Source organism: Equus quagga, chromosome 6 (genome assembly GCF_021613505.1).
Source record: "Equus quagga isolate Etosha38 chromosome 6, UCLA_HA_Equagga_1.0, whole genome shotgun sequence".
Lineage (NCBI taxonomy): Eukaryota > Metazoa > Chordata > Mammalia > Perissodactyla > Equidae > Equus > Equus quagga.
Genome location: NC_060272.1, coordinates 14606481 through 14629798, shown reverse-complemented (window position 1 = coordinate 14629798; position 23318 = coordinate 14606481). Strand labels below are relative to the sequence as shown.

General features: G+C 44.7%; 1 protein-coding gene across 1 annotated transcript in view; it reads right to left on the bottom strand.

The window, feature by feature from the left end:
• Positions 1-20875: 20875 nt before the first annotated feature.
• The window catches only part of SLC15A1 (solute carrier family 15 member 1), a 45777-nt gene continuing 43334 nt past the window's right edge, over positions 20876-23318 (bottom strand). Inside the window, exons 22-23 of the mRNA XM_046664867.1 lie at positions 22634-22741; positions 20876-21669 (exon numbers count right to left, since the gene is read on the bottom strand). Of these exons, the coding sequence (XP_046520823.1) occupies positions 21478-21669; positions 22634-22741 (300 nt within the window). The 3' untranslated portion in view covers positions 20876-21477. The remainder of the gene's footprint in view (positions 21670-22633; positions 22742-23318) is intronic.

Genomic DNA, 23318 nt, shown 5'->3' with positions numbered 1-23318 from the left:
AGAATCTGGGAGAGAAGCCATGGAAGGCTGGGTCTGGACTCCCTTTGTTGGATCAATAGAGAGGATTCTGTGTCTCCCCCTTGTCCTTGACATGAAATTTAGTCCCTGGTACTGTACAAAGTGTGGGGAATATAATTAAAAACAAAATCGACTCCTAACCCTGAAAATGTGTCCACAAAGGTAGAGGGAAAGAAAAGAGTTTTATTACTGAAAAAGCATTGAACCAGAATGTGAGGAACACCACTGGCCCCCTGCTAAAGGGATCTCGAGGATGGAGGGCAACCTCACTCTGACAGGCTGAGTGGATAAACTGACTCCATCAGGTAGGTTTTGCATGTGGAGTCAGGTGACAATTAGGGTCCTCTCCTCCCAGGAAACTGGGAGATGGCACATTTGCAAAGAGATGGCTCCCAGGTCCTTGAGGAAACAGTCCTGAGTTGTAAGACTGGCAAGTTGCTTATGTGGCCATTACAAAGATTTATGTACGTTTGAAAAGGATGGAGAAAGAAATTCAAAAAAAAAGGGAGAGCTGCCAGGGAGTCTTTTTTCTCTTCCTTTCAACTGGAGGAATTAAGCTTCTTATTATTAATTTATATTTGCCCTTAAAAAGTCACACCTGATTCAGGAGTCAGGGACTCAGCGGCGGGCTGGTCTGAGAGACGCAGCCGGAACCTGCAGCCATCAGGCTGGGTCGGGGACGTTCCCCCTTCAGATGAGTTCCTATCTTGCCTCTGCCGCCTGCAGCCCCAAGGGAGGCAAGGGGGCTCCACATTCCTGGCTAGAGAAGGCCTCTCCGACACCGGGGGGATTTCTAAGGGCTTATGTCCCCCTTTCCTTCTCCCCACATGGCCTTACCCTCTCCTCCCCCCTCCCTGCCCCCTGCCCTCATTCTTACCTTTTTATCTCCGATCCTGACTCGCAAGATAAGGTTTCTATAATGGAAAAAAAGAGCAAAAGGGAGGGTCAGGTGGTGAGTCAGAGCCATTCAACAAGCAATTTAAGAAGCCCTGCTCTAAAGATGGACATGGGGCTGCAGCATGAGCCAAAGAGAACAGGGACCTGTCAGAAAGTCACAATCCTTACTTATAAATAAATGGCAAGCAATAGTATATATTGGAGTACATGAGGAAGCCATTTGGTGTAAAACTAATTTGGCCTGACTTTGTTTTTCCAAAAGGGCCTGAAGTGGCCGTTGAGCATGCATTGTGTATCTGTTTTAAGTATTTACTATGTCCCAAAGACAAGAACATGCCCTTTAAGATAAAGAAAGATGTAACTTCCCCCACATTGGCCCTTAAGGATAAGCATCTCTCCCTAGGCTAGGAATTGATTTCTGACCTGCTGTGCCCACCCAGCTGGAGACCACAGACCTGCTACCTGCTGTGTTCATCAATTGCTGTGTGAATCCTGTGCTGGCTAGACTGTCTTGGACTGTTGTAAAAGGGACATTCTTTTTTTTTTTTTTTTTTTTAAGGAAGATTAGCCCTGAGCTAACTGCTGCCAATCCTCCTCTTTTTGCTGAGGAAGGCTGGCCCTGAGCTAACATCCATGCCCTCTACTTTATATGTGGGACGCCTACCACAGCATGGCTTGCGAAGCAGTGCCATGTCCACACCTGGGATCTGAACCAGCGAACCCTGGGCTGCCGAAGTGGAACGTGCGCACTTAACCACTGTGCCACTGGGCCGGGCCCCAAAGGGACATTCTAATCATATGTGATACATGCTCTTTGATGGTACATAACCACTCTGTACACCCTCACTTCTTTGGAGTGCCCCATTCCTTTGTGAAAGGACTCTCCCGGGCTATATGGTCCTGAGATCTGGCTCATAACAAACTCACCCCAATTTTAATTTATAGATTGGTTATGGATTGTGTTGACATTATGTACACACACGTTTTCTCCTCTTCCCTCCAAGGAGTCTCTTCCCCACCTAGCCCTCTCTGGAAATGCCGCCCCTGCCTCTGCATTGCTTCCAGGGCTCTGGTGGAATCGGCATCCTGCTACTTCTAGAACATCCCCTAGGAGCCTCAGGCACCTCCTACAGTTTTCTTGCACAGCCATCAGAGGTTGAAAAAGACCTCAACTAAATCATAAGGTCAAACTCTCTGCCTCCAGATAGGTCATGACCTGACGTCCTCAAGGCAGATAACTGCTGGTCTTAAATAAAAATAAAATGTCTACATTGCTACGATCTACTGGACATCCATTCATTCATTCACTCCTTTACTCTTTTAACAAAAATGGATTAATGACTAACTTCCAGTTGGGCATTGCTCTGATGCTGTTGACACAGGACAGATTCTGCCTCTATGCATCTCTATGGAAAGAACAAATACATCAAGCTGTGGGGTTGAGCCATCTGTCCTTTAAAGAAGTGAGTGAGCCCCAACAGTGTGCAGGGACCCCAGGAGTCACCTGGCATGTGGTCTGAATCCTGTTGCACCTCACCTTGCATGAAAATGTTCAGTAGAAAGACCAGGAAACGTTTCTTGAAAAATACCTGGTAGCAGATAAGGCCACAAGGACACTTAGCTTCAGTCTTAGCTTTTGGCCAAAATCTGTGATTCAGCTGTGCAGTTGGGAGCAGCTTTGGAAGGTCAAAGAGCCAAGTTTTTTGTATTTTGGGGGATCCCAACCTTGTGCACTGTTCGGGATTGGAATTGGCCACCTCAAGATATGTCTCTTTGGCATGAGGACTATTTTGGGCTGGTGACTTTTAAAAACTGCAGACATGAGAGAAACTCTGAAAAGTAGAAGTTGCCCTTTATAAGAGACATTTACACTTGTAAAGGAAATCTCCATCTGTAAAGGCGTCTCCCTCTCTGTACCAGGAAGAAGGGAGGATGACCATATCTCTAGAAACTCTTATCAATGCGGAAGGCAAGGACTTGAATCTGCATAATAACCTTATACTTGTTTTCTGTGCTTTTCTGGTAACCACCCATAACTGACTCCTCCCACCCCCCAACATCCTCCATTGTCATTAGCTGAGGATGGTATTTAAGATGAGAGCTTCCGCCATTTTGGTGAGTTGCTCAGTTTGCCTGAGTCTCTCCCATGTGTACATGTTTTAAAGCTTTGTTTAATTTTCTCCTGTTATTCTGTCTCATGTAAATTTAATTCATTGTCCGGCCAGAAGGACCCAGAGTGGGTGGAGGAAATGTCTTCCTCCCCTACAGCACCGAAGTTACCATTAACTCTAATCAGCGTAGTGACGCCAGTAGTATAAGGAGTGCTGTTCACATCTGTTGTTATACCTGAATACTCACTTTCAAATATGAGTGAACACTGATGTGTAATAAAAACACTCAGAAAGCATGTTCTTTGAGCACTGCATGGGGCTTAGTTTGCATGATTGCTTCAATGAAGTTGCATCGTTACCATTGATCAACCTTTAAGTTCAGGAGTTAAAGAATAGACAAATCTCTACCTTTGTCACTTGCCACTGAAGAGGAAAGGAAACTTAATAACTTGGTGACAACATTATCAACTTCAGGACCTTGCCCTGGCAGAGCCAAACCAAAAAAATCATGCTCCCCCACTGAATTCAGTTGAAAGTGAGCAACTAAGATTGTACAAATGTGGTTTAGTGGCCACAAGAGAAATTGTCTCTATATCTAAGTGTCAGCTTTCAAAGATTGACTTCTAAAAACTTTAATAACATTGTAATAATAATTTTTGGTGGAATTTCAGATTTATTTTTGTAGACCATGAGTTTAGTCTTTGATATGCGGCTTCAACATCAACCAGACATTGATTTTAACATTTGGCTGTTCCCATTCAGCCAAAATAAACATTCACGCATCTGTAGTCACAGAGGACACCTTTAAGCTGGGCCTACACAGTTCTAAGGACTACTCTATGGGGAAGTCAGGGTGGGGTGGGGGGTGAGTGAAGGACAATGAAGGTGCAGGTCAAAGGGCAATCAAAATAGCTGAAGAAGTTGGGAGCTCCAGAGCTTGTGTGTGATAACATCAGTCCTGCAGCTTACCCTGCACTGATCCCCCTGCATTTCTTTGAGACCAATGCCCTGGTTGGCATGAGCATTTTAGCACCTGGACCCTCATCTTGTCCCCACTCTTGTTCTGAGTTCTTTTGTCCAGAGGGCTTGGTTCCTATGTGACTGGGATCTTGCCTTGTCCCCTAAGTCTTGAAGGGCCCCAAACCCTGCCGTTGAAACCCTGAGCTTGTGGCCATGCCCCTACCACTCATTGTCGGGTTCTGTGACAAGAGCTTTCCATCTCCCAGGCCCTAACCCTGTGCCTCTGTTAAATGCCTCCTCCCCCTCTAGGAACAGCTGATTCTGCTGTTGACTTGGCACGAGCTGAAACCCCATAACAGTGACCTAGCTGCTGTATTTTTAAGTGTAGAAATGTGCTTGATCAGAGCTTTAAGACAGAATAAACTGGAATTCAAGAAATCTTTGAAATAAACAGACAAATGAAGAAAAGCATATCATAGGCATAGGCATTTAAAAAAATAGCTGCTGTACCAAGCCACATAATACCTGGCGTTGAATTGATACTGATTATATCAGTCAATGGGGAGTGAGGACCCCAGGAGGACCCATATCAGATAAGTGGCGGAGGGCAAGTGGACAGCTTACTGCTACATCTCACTTCATCTTGATTTCATACCGAGAATAGTGGAGCAGAGACTCAAAAAAATTTGCCATACCATTAAATGAATTGGAATCCTTCTATGTCTGTCTTTCCAAAGCCAGTTTATTAATATTTCGTTTAAAAATTTACAATGCTTACGGTTTTTTTAATTTAAACTTTTTATTCTGAAAAAAATCTCAGACATCAGAAAATTTACAAAAACAATACAATGAACTCATATACCCTTCACCTAAATTACCAATTTTAGCCATGTTTACACATTTGCTTTCTTGCTCTCATTCTCTCCTCCCCCCCTCCCTCATAATATCTCATAAGAACAAAGACACTTTCTTACCTGACTACAGAACAACAAGTCCGGGTCTGGAGATTTCATAATAATGGCATTCTATTGTGTCACCAGTTGTCCAGTAATACCCTCTACAGCAATTTTTTTTCTGATCCAGGATCTAATCCAGGATTATACTTCTATTTAGTTGTCGTGTCTCTTTTCTTTGCTTTAATCAGGACCAGTCCTTCAGCCCTTCTTTTGGTCTTCAACGACATTGACATTTTTGAAGAGCACAAGCCTTTTGCTTTGTAGAATATTCCTCCATTTCAGCTTTGATTGTTTCCTCATGATTACAATCAGCTTTCCTCTTGATTACAATGAGGTTGCTCATTTTTGGCAAGATCTCTACATCAATGATATAGGATCCTTCTCGTGCCTTGCATCAGGGGGCCTGTGAGGTTGGTTCATCCCATTATTGCAATCACTCAGTTAAGCTAATACCCTCCGGGTCTCTCCACGGCCAAGGTCCCTTTTTTTCCTTTGCAATTCAATTAATTGTGGAGATAGACTTTGACATACATAATAGACTATAACCCATTGTAATAGTGAGGATTCTCCAGAGAAACAAAACCTATGTATGTACGGCATGTGGGGAGGTGGGGATTGATTTTAAGAATTGGCTCACACAATCGTGGAAGCCGTCGGGTTCAAAATCTGCAGGGCCAGCTGGAGGCAGAATTCCCACTGCAATGGGAGACTTTAGTCTTTTTCTCTCATAGCCTGCAACTGGTTGGATGAGGTCCACCCATGTTATGGAGGGTAACCCGCTTTACTCAAAGTCCACAGATTTAAATGTTAATCTCATCTAAAAAAAAATACCTTCACAGTGACGTTTAGACTGGTGTTTCACCAAATATCTGACCTAGCCAAGTTGACACATAAAATTAACCATCACACCCTCAACCTTTCGAACGATTTTAGTACCCATTGATGATTTGAGCATTAATCATTACCACAATGGTTCAAAATGGCGATGTTCTAACCCTTCATTCCTTCTAAATTTATTAACTTCAAAAAATTAGAAAATTGCAGATAAAGCTAAATTCTCCTCCCACTGTTTTCCAGAGGTATAGTACGTACAATTATTACTTTGATGTGTACACTTCCACATAGTTTTATTTTTTGAGTATTTAAATCTGCTTCATTTGGAACTTATTCTGAGTACATTGTGACATATGGAGACATCTTAATTTTCTCCCAGATAACTACCTTATTTTCCTAACATCATTTGTTAAAAGTCCATGATTTCTCCCAATGATATGATGCCTTTATCAAACTCTACATTCCCATAAAATTTGGGTCTATTTTGATCTTTATATTCCATTGCACTTGTTTGTTTTTTCATGGTCCATATTCCTTGTTCTAATTACAGAGGTTGTATAATATGTTATCTGTTGGGAGACAATTGTCTTTGGATCTCCTGCAATTTTTGTGCATCTTTTGAGCTGAAGATGTCTTTGTTCTGGGCTCTCTTTCAAGGACATGTGTATAGCAAACAGGCCTGGAAGATAGAGACAGTCTCTCCCGGGAGCAAAGGCAGGCATGCTTCCAGCCGTTGGGAATGATTTGGCTTCCTGAGCTCAGGGTTCCTCCCCCTAATGCAGCTCACCTGGCCCTCTTCATGTCGTCTGTGGGAATTAGGGCTTTAGGAAGCCACACAAGACAATGTCAATAATGCTGACTTTTGGCTTTACCCAAGAGTCTCACGTCTTCTACCAGCTCCATGAAACTGTGCCAGGCTGATGTGTGAGCTTGCAGAAGGGTAAAATCTCCGACCCTTGCCCGTTCTTGACATGATCACACAGGGCAGTCCTTCCTCAATGCTCTTCTCGTTTAGACAACTCTAAATCCTGGTATTCCTGCATGTTTATTTGCCCATTAAACTTCAGAATTAGTTAATCTAGTTCCCAAAGTCAATCAAACAAAAACTGGTATTTTCAGATGGAGTGTGTTAATTTCACAAACCAATTTAGGGATAACCTATGACATCATTGTTGAATGTTCCTCTATTCTCATGGCCAATCTTGTAATTCAGATCCTTATCAATTTACACCTAAACTACAGCTCTTCTTAAAACCAAATCTTGGGGGCCAGCCCAGTGTCATACTGGTTGAGTTCACGTGCTCTGCTTCAGGCAACCTGGGGTTCGCAGGTTTGGATCCTGGGTGCAGACCTATATACTGCTCATCAAGCCATGTTGTGGGTGTGGTGTCCCACGTACAAAATAGAGGGAGATTGGCACAGAGGTTAACTCAGTGGCAATCCTCCTCAAGCAAAAACAGGAAGATTGGCAATGGATGTTAGCCAGGGCCAATCTTCCTCACCAAAACAAAACAAAACAAAACAAAAACCCAACACAGAAAGAAAGAAAGAAAAAACCCCAAATCGTGGATTTTGTTTTAAATAAGTGGGGAGAAAAGCCTTTAAACTTTAGGATGAAAAGCATAGTGGCCAAAACACAGCCTGTCATTAAAATAAAACACAACCCACAGGGCTGTCCTGAAGATTAAGTAAATTTGTGCATGTGAGTCACACACTATAAGAGCACAATAGATAGTAGCAATTGTTATTATAATTATTTCTTTTTTGGTACAGTGATCTTTCATCTCATTCAATCAGAAAAATCCCAGTTCTAACCATTTTAATATGTGCAAATCTGTATGGTGAGAAAGTTCGGGATAATTCTTACAACACAGAAATATGATTTATTGGACACCCCTCCAACACGGAGTCATTAATTTGACTAATATGGTTCTGATCATCTATAAATAAAATCCTCTCCCTCAAATGTACCTTTTAATCAAAAAACATTTGACATTTCTCGTGGAGGCCACTACCTTCATCATTCTTACAGTTTAAGGAGAATGAAAGCTCTGCTTATGGGGAAAGGAATAGTGACGGATGGTTGTGTTCTGTATCAGAACTATTCTGACAATTCTGAGTCCTGTGTCCTTGGAAATATTGGGTTCAGAGATTAAAACCGATAGAAGGCACAGCAATCCAGTTTTTAACTGGAATTTGGTTATCTGCTTTATTCTAAGGTATATTTTTCAGTTCTCATTCTTTCATTTGGATATTAAAAGTCCTGCCTTTTATGCTATAATAAAATAAAATATCTGAATGATTCCTATGATAATATGCTAGCTTTTTTTTAAAGCCTAAATCTGAAATGCAAAGGGCGTCTTGAGTTGTTAAAAACAAGCCACCGTGCACAGTCACCTTTTCCAGAGGCAGGAACAACACTCGGGAAGGGCCTGTGTGGGCTGTACGGAGTGTCCAGCTGGGACTGGAGGCCCGGTCTCCCAGCCCCAAACCACCCCTCCCCACCAGTTCTTATGGCTCCTTAAGATCCAGTCTACCTTGGGGAAACCAAGAAGCTAGTTAACATCAGCTGGTTAGCAGGGATAAGGAAACCTTAACACCTTTCTCTGGAAGGAATGTTTGATGAGTTATGGAGACAAGCGGGAGAAAGACTCTAACATCCAAGTCAGCCCTGACGAGAGCTCTGATTTTAATCCTCTATTTCCCTCAGCTTCCCTCCCTCCACCCTTACTGCAGTTTTGAGCACCAGAAACCCGGTTATCTGAGGAATTCTGCTAAATACACAGTTTGGAACGTGGCTAGGATCCCGTGTTGTCATGTTAATTGGTTTTCTCTCTTAGGCGCCTTACCTTTGACAAAAAGCCTCCAGCATCCAGCCTGTGGCTGTGGGTTCTCTGCGAAGGTTCTAGTGCAAACCACATTCCCTTTTTATTTTCCAGCAATATTTTCCACAGGCCCTTCCAGGTCCATTCTCCACCCATCTCCACTCTGCTCTCTGCCCCAGGAGGCTGGTCCACCTGAACTGCACCAACAGCTCCCTTGTTCTGGCTTCTGGTTGGGTTCGGCCAACGGAAGGCAGGAGGAGAGAGAAAGGTCAGGGTATTGCTCCTTCCAGGCTGCCTGGGGTTAGCTGCATCCCTCCATCAAGGACCACAGCTGAGCCGCCCTCCCTGGGTTTCAGGAACGGCTTCCTCCCTTTGCCCCTTAGGTCTCCACTGGGAAGGTCTTTACCAGATCCAGGTGCTTAATCATCGAGTGCTGATTCCACCAGCCTCGCCCACACTCTTGCTGACGGCTCCTATAGAGACTTCTCATTTACCCATGTGAGTAGGCCGTCTGTTTTCTGCTGAGGGCCTGTATTAGATTCTTAGGGCTTCCCTAAAAAATTACCATGAACTAGGTGGCTTACAATAGTAGAAATTTATTCTTGTATAATTCTGGAGTCTAGAAGTCCAAAATCAAGGTGCCAGCTGTCAACAGAGCCACGGTCTCTCCAAACGCTCTAGAGAACACTGGTGCAGGCACTTCTCTGGGCTTCTGGTGTTGCTGGCAATGCTGGGCGTTCCTTGGCTTATAGCTGCATCACTCCATTCTCTGCTTCCTCATCACAGGGCACTCTCCTCTCTGTGTCTCTGTGGCCCTTCTCTTATAAGGACAATCCGATATGACTGGTGAGTCATTGGCTTAGGGCCCACCCGACTCCAGCATGACCTCATCTTAACTAATTACATCTGCAAAGACCACATCTCCAAATAAGGTCACATTCACAGGAACCAGGGGTCAGTATTCACAATTCAACCCACAACAGGGCTTGACTGACACAGTGCCCTAAGCGGGCTTCTGCCTCTTCAGGTTCTTACACCGCCAAATCTCCCTCCACTGGTCCTTCCTCCCACCTCACCTTCTCCTACTTGATTTCCCAACTCCCTCAACGTCCCCTGAAAACACTTCTTCCTCTCCTGGTCCCATTGCCACCACTCTAGTTGTAAGGCATTCATTTCCTTGGCCCTGTCCTGGTCTCCTGACTAACTTCCCCACCACCCAGACCCGAGGCAGTTGTGCGTGGCATTCTCTGTCGACAGCTATTAGTGCAGACATGGGTGGGCATGTGGTGTATATTCACCCAACCCTGAAGGGAAGGAATTGGGGGCAAGTCTCTCTCCCCCGTGCATACACTCGCATTGGCCGGGACTAAGGAAGCAGAGCTGCTGACGCAGCCTTCCTACAACCACGAGGGGAACTGGTTTTAGAATGAGACCAGGGTAATGTGGATGGAGAAAAACTGGAAGAAAATGAAAAGACTGACAGAACTGGGTCACTGATGCCATTGTAGGAGAGCTGGATCAACCAGCCCAGAAGGCTGACCCGGCTTTGGACTTTAAATTATGCGAGCCAAAAAATGCCCACATTACCGAAGTCAGTTTGGGTTGGGGTTTGTTACTTGCAGCCAAAGGCAAGTACACCACTAGAGTCTTGTCCTGTTTCTAAATGACTAAGCAGATGGAAAAAAATTAAAAACAAAATAAATCAGAAAATAACTTTCCTGGATGCAAGGTGGCCAGATCAGAATTTCGGGCTGCCTCATTCTCAGTGTCATGATGTTGATGGGGTAACGTCTTCTCTTCCCAGACCCCCGGGTTTCCAGCCCCACCAGGTCTGTCCTGAGCGGGTGTTGCAGCCTGCCTTACAGCTGGAAGCCCCATGGAAGGAGAGTGGGTGGCAAGCTAACCTCTGCAGGACCAGGCAGACTCCTTTGGGTCTGGGAAGAACAGGTTAGCAAACCACAGCTGGAAGAAAGGGCAGCTTTTCCAAGCATTTTGAACAAACTGCCAGAAAGAGTAGAGACAAGGAGCATGTGCAATAAAAAGGCAGCTGCAATTAGGACTTGTGGATAGAGATGAGGACTAAATACAAATATTTACATCTACTCCCTTCTTAAACTCACTAAATGACAGTAAAGATGGTGAGATGTTTTCTTAAATGTAGAAACTCACAAGAATTGGAGAGAGGACAATTTTGGAAGCTGTAAAGCACGCAGACGAATGGTAAGAACAAAGCTGACTTCAGGAAGCTGGGTCCAAAGCTAATAGTAAGGAAGCTATAAAACAACTCAAATTGCATGCACGCATGCATGCAAATGCATACACACATGCACACACGCATGCATGCACACACACACACATCTCAGGAACCAGTGGCATCAGTACCTTAGGGAGCAGGGGTGAAGGTGGGGCAACAGGTGGAATTTCATCATTAAGCTCCTCCTTTCCACCTGCACAAGGGTCACCAGCTCAGGGGACAGCTAGCACAACTGGTGGGGTACTCAATGATAAACACAGGGCATAAATGCACGTTTCTCTCTGAATGTGACGCCTCCTCCTCCCTGACTTGGAGTTCAGGGCAGTTGGCTCTCACCCTCCTGTCTGGACCAGCTGAAGGCAAAAAGCTCTAAAAATGCCACCTTCTGGGTTTCTGTAGTAACGTGGCTCGTCCAGATTTTCCTAGAGTGAAGAGCACGGTCATGTACAGACAGCTCCAATCAGCTTTCAGACTCCTCCTCTTAAATAGGAGCAGACAGCCAGGATTCATAAGACATTTGAGGAAATGTGCTGTTTGAAAAACAGACTAAGAAACAAGCAAATCAGAAAAAAAGCGACTTGGAAGGAATAGAGACTATACATGGGAAGAACACTTCACAATACCCACGGGAATGGCTGAAAGAGGAGAAGATGCTGTTGTCACAAAGCACAGCTGGATGCTGTCAAAAATAATTCAGATCATCAAAAAGACTCTGGATTAAGGACATGATGGCAGAAATTTTAAAAAATACGTTAGGAAGTTTCGAAAATAAGTTGAAGAAATCTCAAAAGTAAAGGAAAACAAAAGTAGGAGGGAAAGGATAAGAAAATTAGAGGCTAGTTCAAGGAGGAGTAACACCTAAATAATAGGAGTTCTAGAGAAAGCAGAGGAAATGGAGGGGAGTGAGCCTTTTTTTTTCGATTCATGAAAATGGCCCAGAATCAAAGGACATGAGTTGCCAGACAGAAAGCAACCACTGAGCATCCAGCACAAGTGGTAAACATGGACCCATGCCAACATACATCACCATGAAATTTCACATTACTAGAAGCCAAGAGATGATCCTATGAGCTTCTAGAAAGAAACGTTTTCATACAAAAGATCAATAATCAGAAGGGCTTGGGCTTTTCAACAGTGATATTGAGAACTAAAGGACGACGGAGCGATGCTTTCAAAATTCCCAGGGAAAATGGGTTCCGACTAGAATTCTACGCTCAACCAAATGTCAATCAAATGGAAGGAGAGGATAAAAACATTTTCAAACGCTCAAGACCCTAGAAAACATTTATCTCCTATGTTTCATTTCTCAGGAATCTACCACAGAAAAGTGCCCCAGCAAAAAGGGAATAAATCAAGAAAGATGACATGGGATACACAATACAGGAGGTGACAAAGTAGAGAGGTGAAGGGAACCCAAGATAGTTTTCTTTTTTTAAAGATTGGCCCTGAGCTAACATCTGTTGCCAATCTTCCTTTTTTTTTCTTCTTCTTCTTCTCTCCAAAGCCCCCAGTACATAGCTGTATATTCTAGTCGTAGGTCCTTCTAGTTGTGGTATGTGGGACACCGCCTCAGCGTGGCCTAATGAGTGGTGCCATGTCTGTGCCCAGGATCCAAACTGGCCAGACAATGGGCCACTGAAGCAGAGCTGGCAAATTTAACCACTCGGCCATGGGGCTGGCCCCCCAAGATAGTTTTAAAAGGATCTTTCTGGCCTCTAGATTGGGGTCTTTCAGAAGGTTCCAGAAGAAACCTCTTTAAGATGATGAAATTGATAGAACATTTAACATCTTTGATGATAGTGAGAGAACATTTACTAAACCAAGGGAGATTTGGAAGTTGAATTAGTAAAAATATGCAGAAAAGTAAGCAAATTTATAAAAGAATGATTAACTCCAGGGAAACCAAACTATCGCATTGTGTAGAGAAGGAAAAACTAATCACAGCACACTGTGTAGCTTATGTGAAAATAGCACTTACACGAGCATAACAACATAGCAGTGAATATCAGTCTAACGCCCCCTACATAGCTGTATTGGGAGGATGCGGACCGCCCCCCCATGCAAGTGTGCATTTGTAGCTGGTGTGCATGGCAGGATGTGTGTAAAGAAGGGCTAAATTCTCCTCTCTAGTAGGAAGTTAATATATAAAGTTTAAAACTGAGAAACCAACAGGTAGTTATATACACATGCTATTTGGAGACAAGCAGAAGCAGCAGTTCAAAGTGGTTGCCTCTAAGGAGTGGAACTGGGTGGGGCTGGGAGGGGGGAGGATTGCTGCTTTCCAAAACAAGTCTTGTAGAGATCTCTGCCTTTTTAGACTTTGCATGTCCTGACTTGATAAAAAATAAAACCTGAAAAAAATAGACCACTTCGTTCAGAGTATTCAAAATGGCGGATGGGGTTCAGACAGGCATTTTGGTTCAGGCGGATGCGGTTGGATTTCACGTGCCCAAAGCTCCAGTGAGAAGCTGAGTGGGTGCCTTACCTCCATCTTGTAAAAATAAACTTGAGGTGGCGGGCCACCAGCCACTCTGCACACGCTATTGACACGCCACTGATTCAGGGAACTGTGATCTGAAAGCCAACACCACTAGTGACTGTGCTCTTTGCACCTCACTAGGCACTCTGGCGAAGAACAAAGGAAGGGGTAGCACAGTGCTGTGTCTTCTCTCTGCTGCCAAAACCACATTGTTTAAAGACCACCATTTTTTGATTTTTTTTTTTAATTGAAAAGTGATAGAAATTTCAGAGACCAGTCTAAAGGCTCCATCTGCACTTTAATCTCTACTAAATGCCACACCCAACTGATATTTGATTGATATCCACATGGATTTCAACTGTCATCCTGAAGGTGGGAAACGTTGCATCAACGGCTCAGTCTAAGGCCTCCTTGGGGGGGAGCCGCTGATGTTGCTGGTTCCGCACTTTGAGGAATGGGGTCAGGAAGGAGGATGGTCAAGAAAAGGGCTTGCAGGATTCAGCAGAACTCCTGGTGAGAAGGTTCCAACCTGTTGGTAATCTTTCCAGGGCAGAGATGGGGAGCCCAACTCAGGCCATGAAGCAATCCCATAACACTTTATTTTGCAACAAAATGGGGTCCAAGCAGGGCATTTGTTTATTACATTCGTAGTTCCTCTGCCCAGATGCGCCGATCCACCAAAGGAAAGGCACGGTGGCCTTGGCTGGCATATCTTGCTTCAGAAAATGATGTAAAAATTACACATGTCTGTGCCAGGGCTTCCAAGCACCACTAAGGATGCTCCATAGGAGACCCCCAACACATTTTTTTCCAGATCAAAGTCAACATATGTTTGCTTAATTAAATTAGCAGCCTCATTTCCATAGTTTCCTTTAGTCGGTCACATGCCGATGTGAACAGAAGGGAAAGAATATGAGAGGGTTTTTGCCATTTATGGAGCTATGACCATCGCCACCTCATTATATCCCATTATACTTGTTATTAACAACAGCACCAAACCTTGCCTTACGAAAGTTTATATACAAGCATACCCAAAAAATACAAGAACAAAAATATGCCTGTATTTTAGCTGTATCATCGTGCTTATTATGCCAATCATCACAGCTTCTAGCAACTCACAATGCTCTAGAAGCTGCATTTTCCCTAGCAAAGATTCATTCAGGTGGATGGGAGACAGGAGGCCCAACTTAAAGTTCACAGTTTTAAATAGCTGTTTTTGATGACCTACGCTGCATTCCCATGCACTTACTGGATCTAAAGTTGTCATCCTAGAAAGGCACACATTATCACTAATCATAGTGTTTGCATGTTTTTACAGTTTCTATTGTGCTTTCACGATATCGAATGTTGTGGTTTTTAATCGTGGTTGTTTATTAGAATCCCTGGGAGCGTTTGGAAAAAAGCAGACGCCCAGGCTGTGACCCCAGAGCTCTGATTCGAGTTGTCTAGAGTGAGGCCCAGGCACGGGGATTAGAGCTCCTCAGATGATCTCAGGAGCACCAGCATTGAGAACCCCTGCTCTGGCAGCCTCCCAAGATGAACAGGACAAAACCCAATGTCCCATGGCCCACAAGGCCCTACATGGCCAATCTGAGCCACCTCTCCCTCTTCCCTTGCTCACCACCCTCCAGACACAGGGCTTCTTTGCTGTTCTCAAACACACACCATACTCCTATCTCAGGACATTTGCCCTTGTTAGAACTCTTTCTGGAATGTTCTTCCCCTAGGCATTTGCCTGTCTTGCTCCCTTACTCCATTCAGATCTCTGCTCAGATGTCACCTCCTCAGAGAAGCCCTCCTTGGCTGTCCCATCTAAGATACCAGCCTTCACCAGTCTCTATCCCCTTACTGTTTATTTTTGCTTCCTAGCACTTATCAACTTGACATTATATATTTATTAGTTTATCTGGCCTATGTCACTGCCTGGAAAACAGTAGAAGCTTAATAAATATTCGTCGAAGGAATAAATGAGTGGATGAGGATATATGTAAAATAACGCAACTAGCATGTAGGAAGTGCTTGATAAATGTGACCTTTTTTTCCCCTTCTCACGTAATGCCCGTTGCTGCCACAGGCTGTCTGATCCCATCCTGGGGAACAGCGACCCCTGCTGGAATTTGTACCTGAGTATCCGAGAGACTAGAAGTCCACTGTTGCCAGGTCCAAGGAAGAAACTTCTAGAAATACACTCAGGATCTGATGAGGCCTTCTGATGTGTATGCGTGAAAAATTCCTAATAAGGTATTTCTGACATCTACAGAAGCCTTTTGTTGGCTCCACCTTTTCCCAAGGATGTACTCTTCTGCCATCTTGTGGCCACGCTGGGGAACTTCCAGATAAACAGTTTGCGACGACCTGGCTTAGTCAAAAGGAAAGTTCCCGCAGCTGGCCTTACTCAGAGCCATTTGGCAAAACGCCTGTGGTAATCTGACCAGCCCAGTGCTACCCAGCTTCTCAGCCTCCCATTTTTTAGAAACGGGAAGCAACAGAGGTGACTGCCTTGTTTGGTAGCTCTGCTGGGGAGCAGCTGAATGAAGTGCCTAAAGGTCATGTCCTCAGAGCTCAACCCTGCCTGACCTTTGCTCCCATGATGACACAGCCCCCAGGTAAACCCAGTCACACCTAGTCCCCAGTGATTTGGTCTGCGTACTCAATAAAAGCTTGTAAACTCCGTGAGGGCAGGCTTCATCTATCTTGTACCCTCAGTATATTAAACCCCATTTAGCACAGAACAGGTTGGTTGTTGAACAGTTGTTGTTGAAGGAATGGAGTAGTAATTGCATTTATAGAGCACTTACTGCATACCATGCCCTGTGGAAGCCCAAGCACCACATGCATCGGCTCATAAGTTAGGGTGACCAACTTGTTCTGTTTTGTCCAGGACTGTCTGGGAGCTCCCTCAGTCCCTGTATTAGTCAGCTGGGCCACCATAACCAAACACCACAGACTGGGGGCTTAAACAACAGAAATTTGTTTTCTCACAGTTTCGGAGGCTGGAAGTCCAAGATCAAGACGCCGTCAGGGCTGGTTTCTGGTGAGGCCTCTCTTCCTGGCTTGCAGGCGGCCGGCTCCTCACTGTGTGCCCACGGAGAGGGAGAGCTCTGGCTTCCTCTTCCTTAAGGGCACTAATTCCATCATGAGGGCTCCCTCCCTCCCTCCTGGGATGCCTGCTGTGGGTAATACTTATTAGACACACCTGGGTGGTGACTTTTAGTAGCTGAGTGGGACATATTACGAATTCTTTACAGGTTTGTAACAAACCAAGGACCCAGATAAGACTAATGACTTACTGGAGGCTGGTGTTACTGAAGACTGAGATCTGGGCTGAACAGCAGGGGGCAGCTGAGAACATCATCTCTGCCCGAGGCACAGCTTAGGGAGGGGCTCTCGGCACCTTTTGCAGGCTGCAAAGCTGGGGAAACCCATCACTCCGAGTTCCATAACAGATGGCCTGTACCTTCCTCCTCTCTCTTTCCTGTGGTGATGGGGGCCGAGAACATTTTAGGAGCCGCTTATGAAATGGAAATTTTTAAGGGAAACACTTTCTGGACTCAGCGCTTAGGACAGGACACTCCCCAGGCAAAAAGGACTGCTGTCTGGACCCATCCTCTTGACTCCCACACAAGTAGAAATCTCTTGAGGCCCCACACTAGCCTCCAGAACCTTCAGCCTTAAGAAATGCAAGGCTCTTTGTTTCAAGGGCACCAGAATAGCAACCCAATAGATCGGTTCCTGTTCCTTTTGAGTCTTTAAATATGTCTATGGACCCTACAGCTTTCGTGAGATCAAGGCAGACATTACATCAAATAAAAACTCCGGGGACCGGCCGGTGGCATAGTGGTTAAGTTTGCGCGCTGGGCTTCGGCAGCCCGGGGTTCACCGGTTCAGCTCCCAGTTGTGGACTACGCCCTGCTCATCAGGCCATGCTGTGGCAGGCGTCCCACGTAAAAGTAGAGAAAGATGGATACAGATGTTAGCTTAGGGCCAATTTTCTCAAAACAAACAAACAAACAGAAAACTCCAGTGGCTCTGAATCACCAGAGGCTAGCAGGATGCGGGAAAGCAAGACCGAGAGCTGTCCCCGTCCGGCTGCCGTGGGCAGTGGGGCTGTGTCCTCCTGACAAACTCGGACCCAGGAGGCCCAGGCTGTCTCTCCACCGTTTACTGCCTGGGATCAGGCCCCTGACACACAGGGCTCTCTCCAGAAAGCCTGCACGCCCTCCAACGTCACAGGACAGGGGCAAGGGGAAGAAGAATTGCTTTTCATTTTCCTGGAAGCCTCTAGGAGGAGAGAATTTTAGTGTTTAATGAGTATGAAGTTTCAGTTTTGCAAGATGAAAACAGCTCTGGAGATGGATGGTGGTGATGGTTGCACAGCAATGTACATGCTCTGAATGCCACTGAGCAGTACATGTGAAAATGGCTAAATGGTAAATTTAGTTATGTATATTTTACCACAATTAAAAATAAAACACAGCGGCCTGCACATGTTCTCTGCCGTCCTGTGCTGTGACTCTGCCTCCTGTCCTCTCCAGCACTCCTGCCCACCCCTTATCCCAGGCCGGCTGCCCCTCAAGGTGAGACGGTGGCCTTTGCATGGTGAGCTTCAGAGGTGATCACCACGACCTTGGAGGAGCCAACGCTGGGACTCCCACTGGCAATGAGGGGGCAAAACTCAGACCCATGGGGGACGGGGTTCTGTGTCTTCAGAACATCATGAGGGCCTTACAGGAGGCCCTGGCTCCTCCTAAAATGGTAAATATGTTTAACCTTTTCCATCTAATCCTTTGAGATTACCAGCCTCTCCTTCCTACACACGGCCCCTCTTGTCCAGCCCTGGGGTGTCCGTCCTGGATTTCCTTTGCCTCTCGGAGGCCCTCCAGGGCCCACTTTGCCCTTTCTCTGTTTCCATCACTCCCACCATCATGTGTTTGCCTTTTGCTGTGTAAAGGCAGACAGTACAGCCTGGTGGTTAGGAGACAGGTTTTCTCTCCACTCAGACGTGCTGGGGTTCAAATCCCTGCTCAGCTGACTGTAGCTACGTGGCCTTCGGCAAGTTACCGAAGCTGGGTATTCCTTCTGGAGGTGATAAGACCTTCTTTAGTATTGTCATAAGGATTGCATTGAGTTAATCCACACTGTCCACTAACATGGCGGTGAGAGGCAGGTGGCTGGCAGCCTGGGCTCTGGAGCCGGGCTGTGGATGTGACCTTGGGCTGATTACTTGGTTTCTCTGTGCCTGTTTCTCCTCTGTGAAATGGAACTAAGAGTAGTAATCTACGTTAGAGGGCCGTTGCAAGGATTACACACTTGTAAACTTCATGCAATTGAGAGCTTAACATCCTGTCTGCGCTTATTCACAGTCCAGTAAATGTTAACTGCTATTGTTTGTTATTAAAAAAACGAGGCTGCAAAAAAAATCCCAAAATGCATGACAAAATCTATGGCTAAAATGGTCAACAAAAATCAAACTTAAACATACATTTAATAAAGTAATTTTATAAAGTCTAAAGTAGACTGCAAAATAAATATTTTAGTACCCTGAAAGAAATAAAGAACATCCACAAAATGAAAAAACAATTATGGAGAAATGTCTAAACAAAACAAGAATAGGCCAATATGAAAAAGATTCATTTGTACATTACAAACACTTTTAGGTATAATGGATGAAATCCTGCTATTTCCAATGGGAGCATTTCCATTCCAGAAGCTCTCCCCCACCCCTGCTGAACTGTACTTTAACGGTCAGCCAAGGTTCCAGTCACTGTACTATTTTGGCTATGCGCTGATCAGCCTGGAACTTAGAGAAAAGTGGGAGCCGAGGAAAGGGCAGAAGACCAGAGGTTATTGATCTGGCCTCATGCATCCCCTGCCATCACCCCCACCTCATGACCTTTGCCACTGTCCGATGTCTTGTCCATCTTGGCACCCATCAGTCTTGATTATGTTTGGAAGAAGTGGTCAAATAATGGCTAGAGGGAGGATTAATCTGAGAACTCAGCCCTGAGGAGCAAAGTGCCCCAGTTCCCTTCCGTCTCCTCCACATAGCCTTTAAGGCCAATGAAGATCACATGGGCGTAGTTCCCATCCATGTGCAAAGCAGACTACAGTGTTAATATCAGAGTTGATTGAGGGGCAGGGCTTCATTCAACTATCTGGAAGCCTGCTGTGTGCCAGGTACCCTCAAACCAAGGATTTTTAAGACCTCAGGTTGTTTCGTGTACTCTTTGTCTTGTAGAAGAAAATGAGATCTAAAAGGTCCAGAGTTGCCCAGTGTTCCCCAGAGGCTATAAGAGAAGTATAAGAGGCCTACTATGTTCTGGAGATTCAACGGAGAACAGGGTGCATGCTTTCAGTCTAGGGAAAACTGGACAGTTACGATATACTGCGGGATGTGTGATGGGAGAGAGCTCAGAAGAGAGACACGGCCAAACTAGGGGAAGCAAAACTCTTGGAGGAAGTAGCCTGAATCCTAAAAATGAAAAGGACTTAGCCAGGTGGAAGTTGCTGGGTGAGGGGCGGGTGGAGAATAAGTCTAAAAACCTGATTTTTCTGAGCCAGCCCTGATGGCCTAGTGGTTAAAGTTTGGCAGGCTCCACTTTGGCAGCCCAGGTTCGGTTCCCAGGCACACAACCACACCACTCGGCTGTCAGTAGCCATGCTGTGGCGGGGGCTCACACAGAAGAACTAGAATCACCTACAACTTGAATATACAACTGTGTGCTGGGGCTTTGGGGAGGAAAGAGAAAAAAGGAAGATTGGCAACAGATGTTAGCTCAGTGTGAATCTTTACCAGCAAAAAAAAAGAAATCTGATTTTTCTTTTGCCTTTGACCCGGAAGTGAGAACCTGATGCATTCCAGGAACTCGAAGACACTCCATGTTGGCTGGATCAGAGTGAGTGGAGAGAAAGATGTGTCCAGAGAAAAATGAGCCTCGTGGGCCCCAGTGAAGAAATGAGGACATGATCCTAAGAGCAGAAGAGGTCTTAAGCAAGGACTTTGAGTCTCCACCCTCATTCTGTCTCCACAGTGCAATGACAAGCTGGCGCATGAAGCATCTTAGAGATCCAACATGGGCCCTCATCCAGGGACCAGTTCCAACACTCAGAGTGTGCACAAGTTAGTCTAAGAACTGTTGCCAGTTTTTATAGGAGTGTCAAATGTCTGCTACCTGGGAATGGTTAAATGATAAAGATCTATACGGAGAATTAGGTACTAAGTGTTTACAATGTTTTGGCAGAATTTTCATTCAAGCAGAAAAATGCTCATGAGTATTGAGAAAAATACTTTGAGATTGTACATAAATATGCACATAGAAAGATCCTAGTAAGAAAAGAGAAGTGTATATATATATCCCTGGGGAAAATAGGAGCAGGTAGAGACCAACCTCGATATTTCATGTTCCTGGAATTTATTATACTTGGGCATTGCTTTTGTTCTGCTTTTATCAACTTCTGATGAAATTTTAATGAGCACACACAGCTTTTGTACAGGAAACATGTTAAGGATTTCTTACCCTACCCAAAGACACATGGACACATTCTTAAGAATGGGAATTTATTTCACAATGTCAAAACTCTGAAAATCATTACTGGCCTTTACGTGAGTGGTCTTTTGAGTTACACATAATTTAAAAAGAGGTAGGGACGGAAAATCAAAACAAAAAGCAAGTGGTAAAGTTCCCAGTTAATACTAGCTGGTGCTTATTACATACCATTCTAAAGCCGGTAAATTCACTTTTGGCAGCGGCTCCTGCCTCACTTAACATTGCTTTCATAGAGTGTGGGAATTTTGTCACCCTTTTCATTATGGAATTTTGTCACCCTTTCAAAAAATTAAGTTAGTCCAAGATAACTTCATTTGTGTGGTAAAGAAGGAGTTAAATGCAGGGGATGCTCTCAGTGTTTTAAAAGTGAGTGTGCACACACACTCACACACTTTAAATAAGACTTCTCTTAAAAAAAAAGACTTCTTCCAGATTTTCAGGTTCATTGCTGGCTGCTTAGAAAATAGCTTTCTTGGTTTGGTCCACAATTCTGAGGTCTTCCCCATCAGGGGCCATCCAACTGAGTGTCCTGCCACCTGGGGACAGAAGTCAGGGCACGTTCTGGGCCCAGTCCACCTTCTACTTCCTCCTGACCTTCACATCCGTGTCTGTGAGACGGAATCCAGTGTGTAATATGGGTTCTCCTTTTCCGGGTTCTTTTTCTTTTCATCCTCATCAAACTTAGCTTCAACCTCTGCTGGGTTGACGTAAGTATAGAATTGAGCCATGATGCCAAATATTACGCAGACAACCAGAAGCAGAGCAGCAAATAGAATGTACTCGGCCCACTTTAAAGGGATTGGAGTTGGAGTAAGAAAAAAACAAAATCAGTACAGGTTATAGTAGTATATATATCACATGTACATTTTCTTGCTATGTCAAATGGAAAGTGCTTTGAAATTAAATTGTTAGGGAAAATTGGTAGGCTACTGCCACAGATAAATGGTGAGTTACTGCCATAGATACTGAATGGCCAGCTTTTCTTGAATGCTCAAGTATAAATATAACATTTTTCTAATAGCACTGGAGTGCAGAAACACAAGACTTTGGGAAGACGAGAGAAAATTTCTGAAAAGCCCAAGTCTTAAGGCACATAGCTGGCTCCCGGAAGGATGGGCACCAAGAGAGCATGAGGCAGTACTCTTGAGGGAAAAAGAATATGCTGAAATGTACCAAGTTAACCCCTATGTTGTCCCTTGGCAATACCTTGAGGTCATGAGCACGCAACATTAGCACACGCTCTGATGGAACTGGTTGGGGATGCAATGAAACTGATGGGGTAAGGGACACCTCCCTTATGAGATAGATATGCTGAAGGAACGAGTTGATCATGAAAGCCCTCATTTTATTTTTGCTGGAAAAATTACAACAACTTTCAGAATGGCTTTAACTTTAGGTGTTATGAAAGTTTCTAGATAACATGTCTGGTTTGGGGCCATTAAGTTGCATTTATTGAAGCTGGGAAAGATATGTTTTTTGGACAATAAATCACATTAGGGTGTACGCATGTTAACCCAATCTAGTTATTTTGGTTGTCAATTTCCAGTTGTATAATACCCAGTGGAAATAAGAGGAATGAGCACATGCTTGGCCACAAGACCACGGGGTGATGGGCCAATCTGCCTGGTCTGACAGTTTTATTCAGCCACTAGCCGAGATGACCACATGTATACAGACAGTTAGAGAGGGTCATCATGATGACTGTTAATAGACAAGACAGAGGCACGTACAAGCTCTTCTTCCATCCCATACCTGTTTACTGAACTGGCCTGCTCCTGCCACGATAAGCACAATGATGTTGCCAACAGCCACTGTCAACAGCCATCCTGCTTGAAGCACCGACTTCATGTTGGAAGGAGCCTGAAGAAACAAAGCAGAGTGAATCCCAATCTAGATCTCAGCCTCAGAGCGGGAGAACACAATTCACGGAGTCAGTTAATGAAGCCGCCTACCCTCAAAATGCACGTTAAAAGTCAGGTTGGTTTAAATTGAAAAAGGACACTCACTTGGCTAGCAAGACACCCCAAAATCTCATGTTGTACAAACACAAGAATCTCTTGTCTTTCACTCTCCACATACTTGCAAAGTTGCCATCTTAGTTAAATGGACAAATCTACAGATGAACCATGTCTAATTCTTCAGAGAGTTTCCAAGCAAAGTCATCCAGCGTGACATTTTCTTCCCCCAAACGGAGGCTGCTCTGTGGTCTGCTCCTCTGCAAGCTTCCGTCCTCATCACCCAATCTCTTTTCAAGCCCGTGTCTCCTGTATTACAGGCAGCTCCTTTATTAGACTGTGAGGAAGTCATCGCAGAAAGGATATCCACCTCATAAGCTTGACTGCAAAACTTGAAGGTACTAGATATTGTGGGGATACAATGACCATAACTGCAGTTTTGATAAAATACTTCTGCAATTCAGCTGTAATTCAGGTATCAG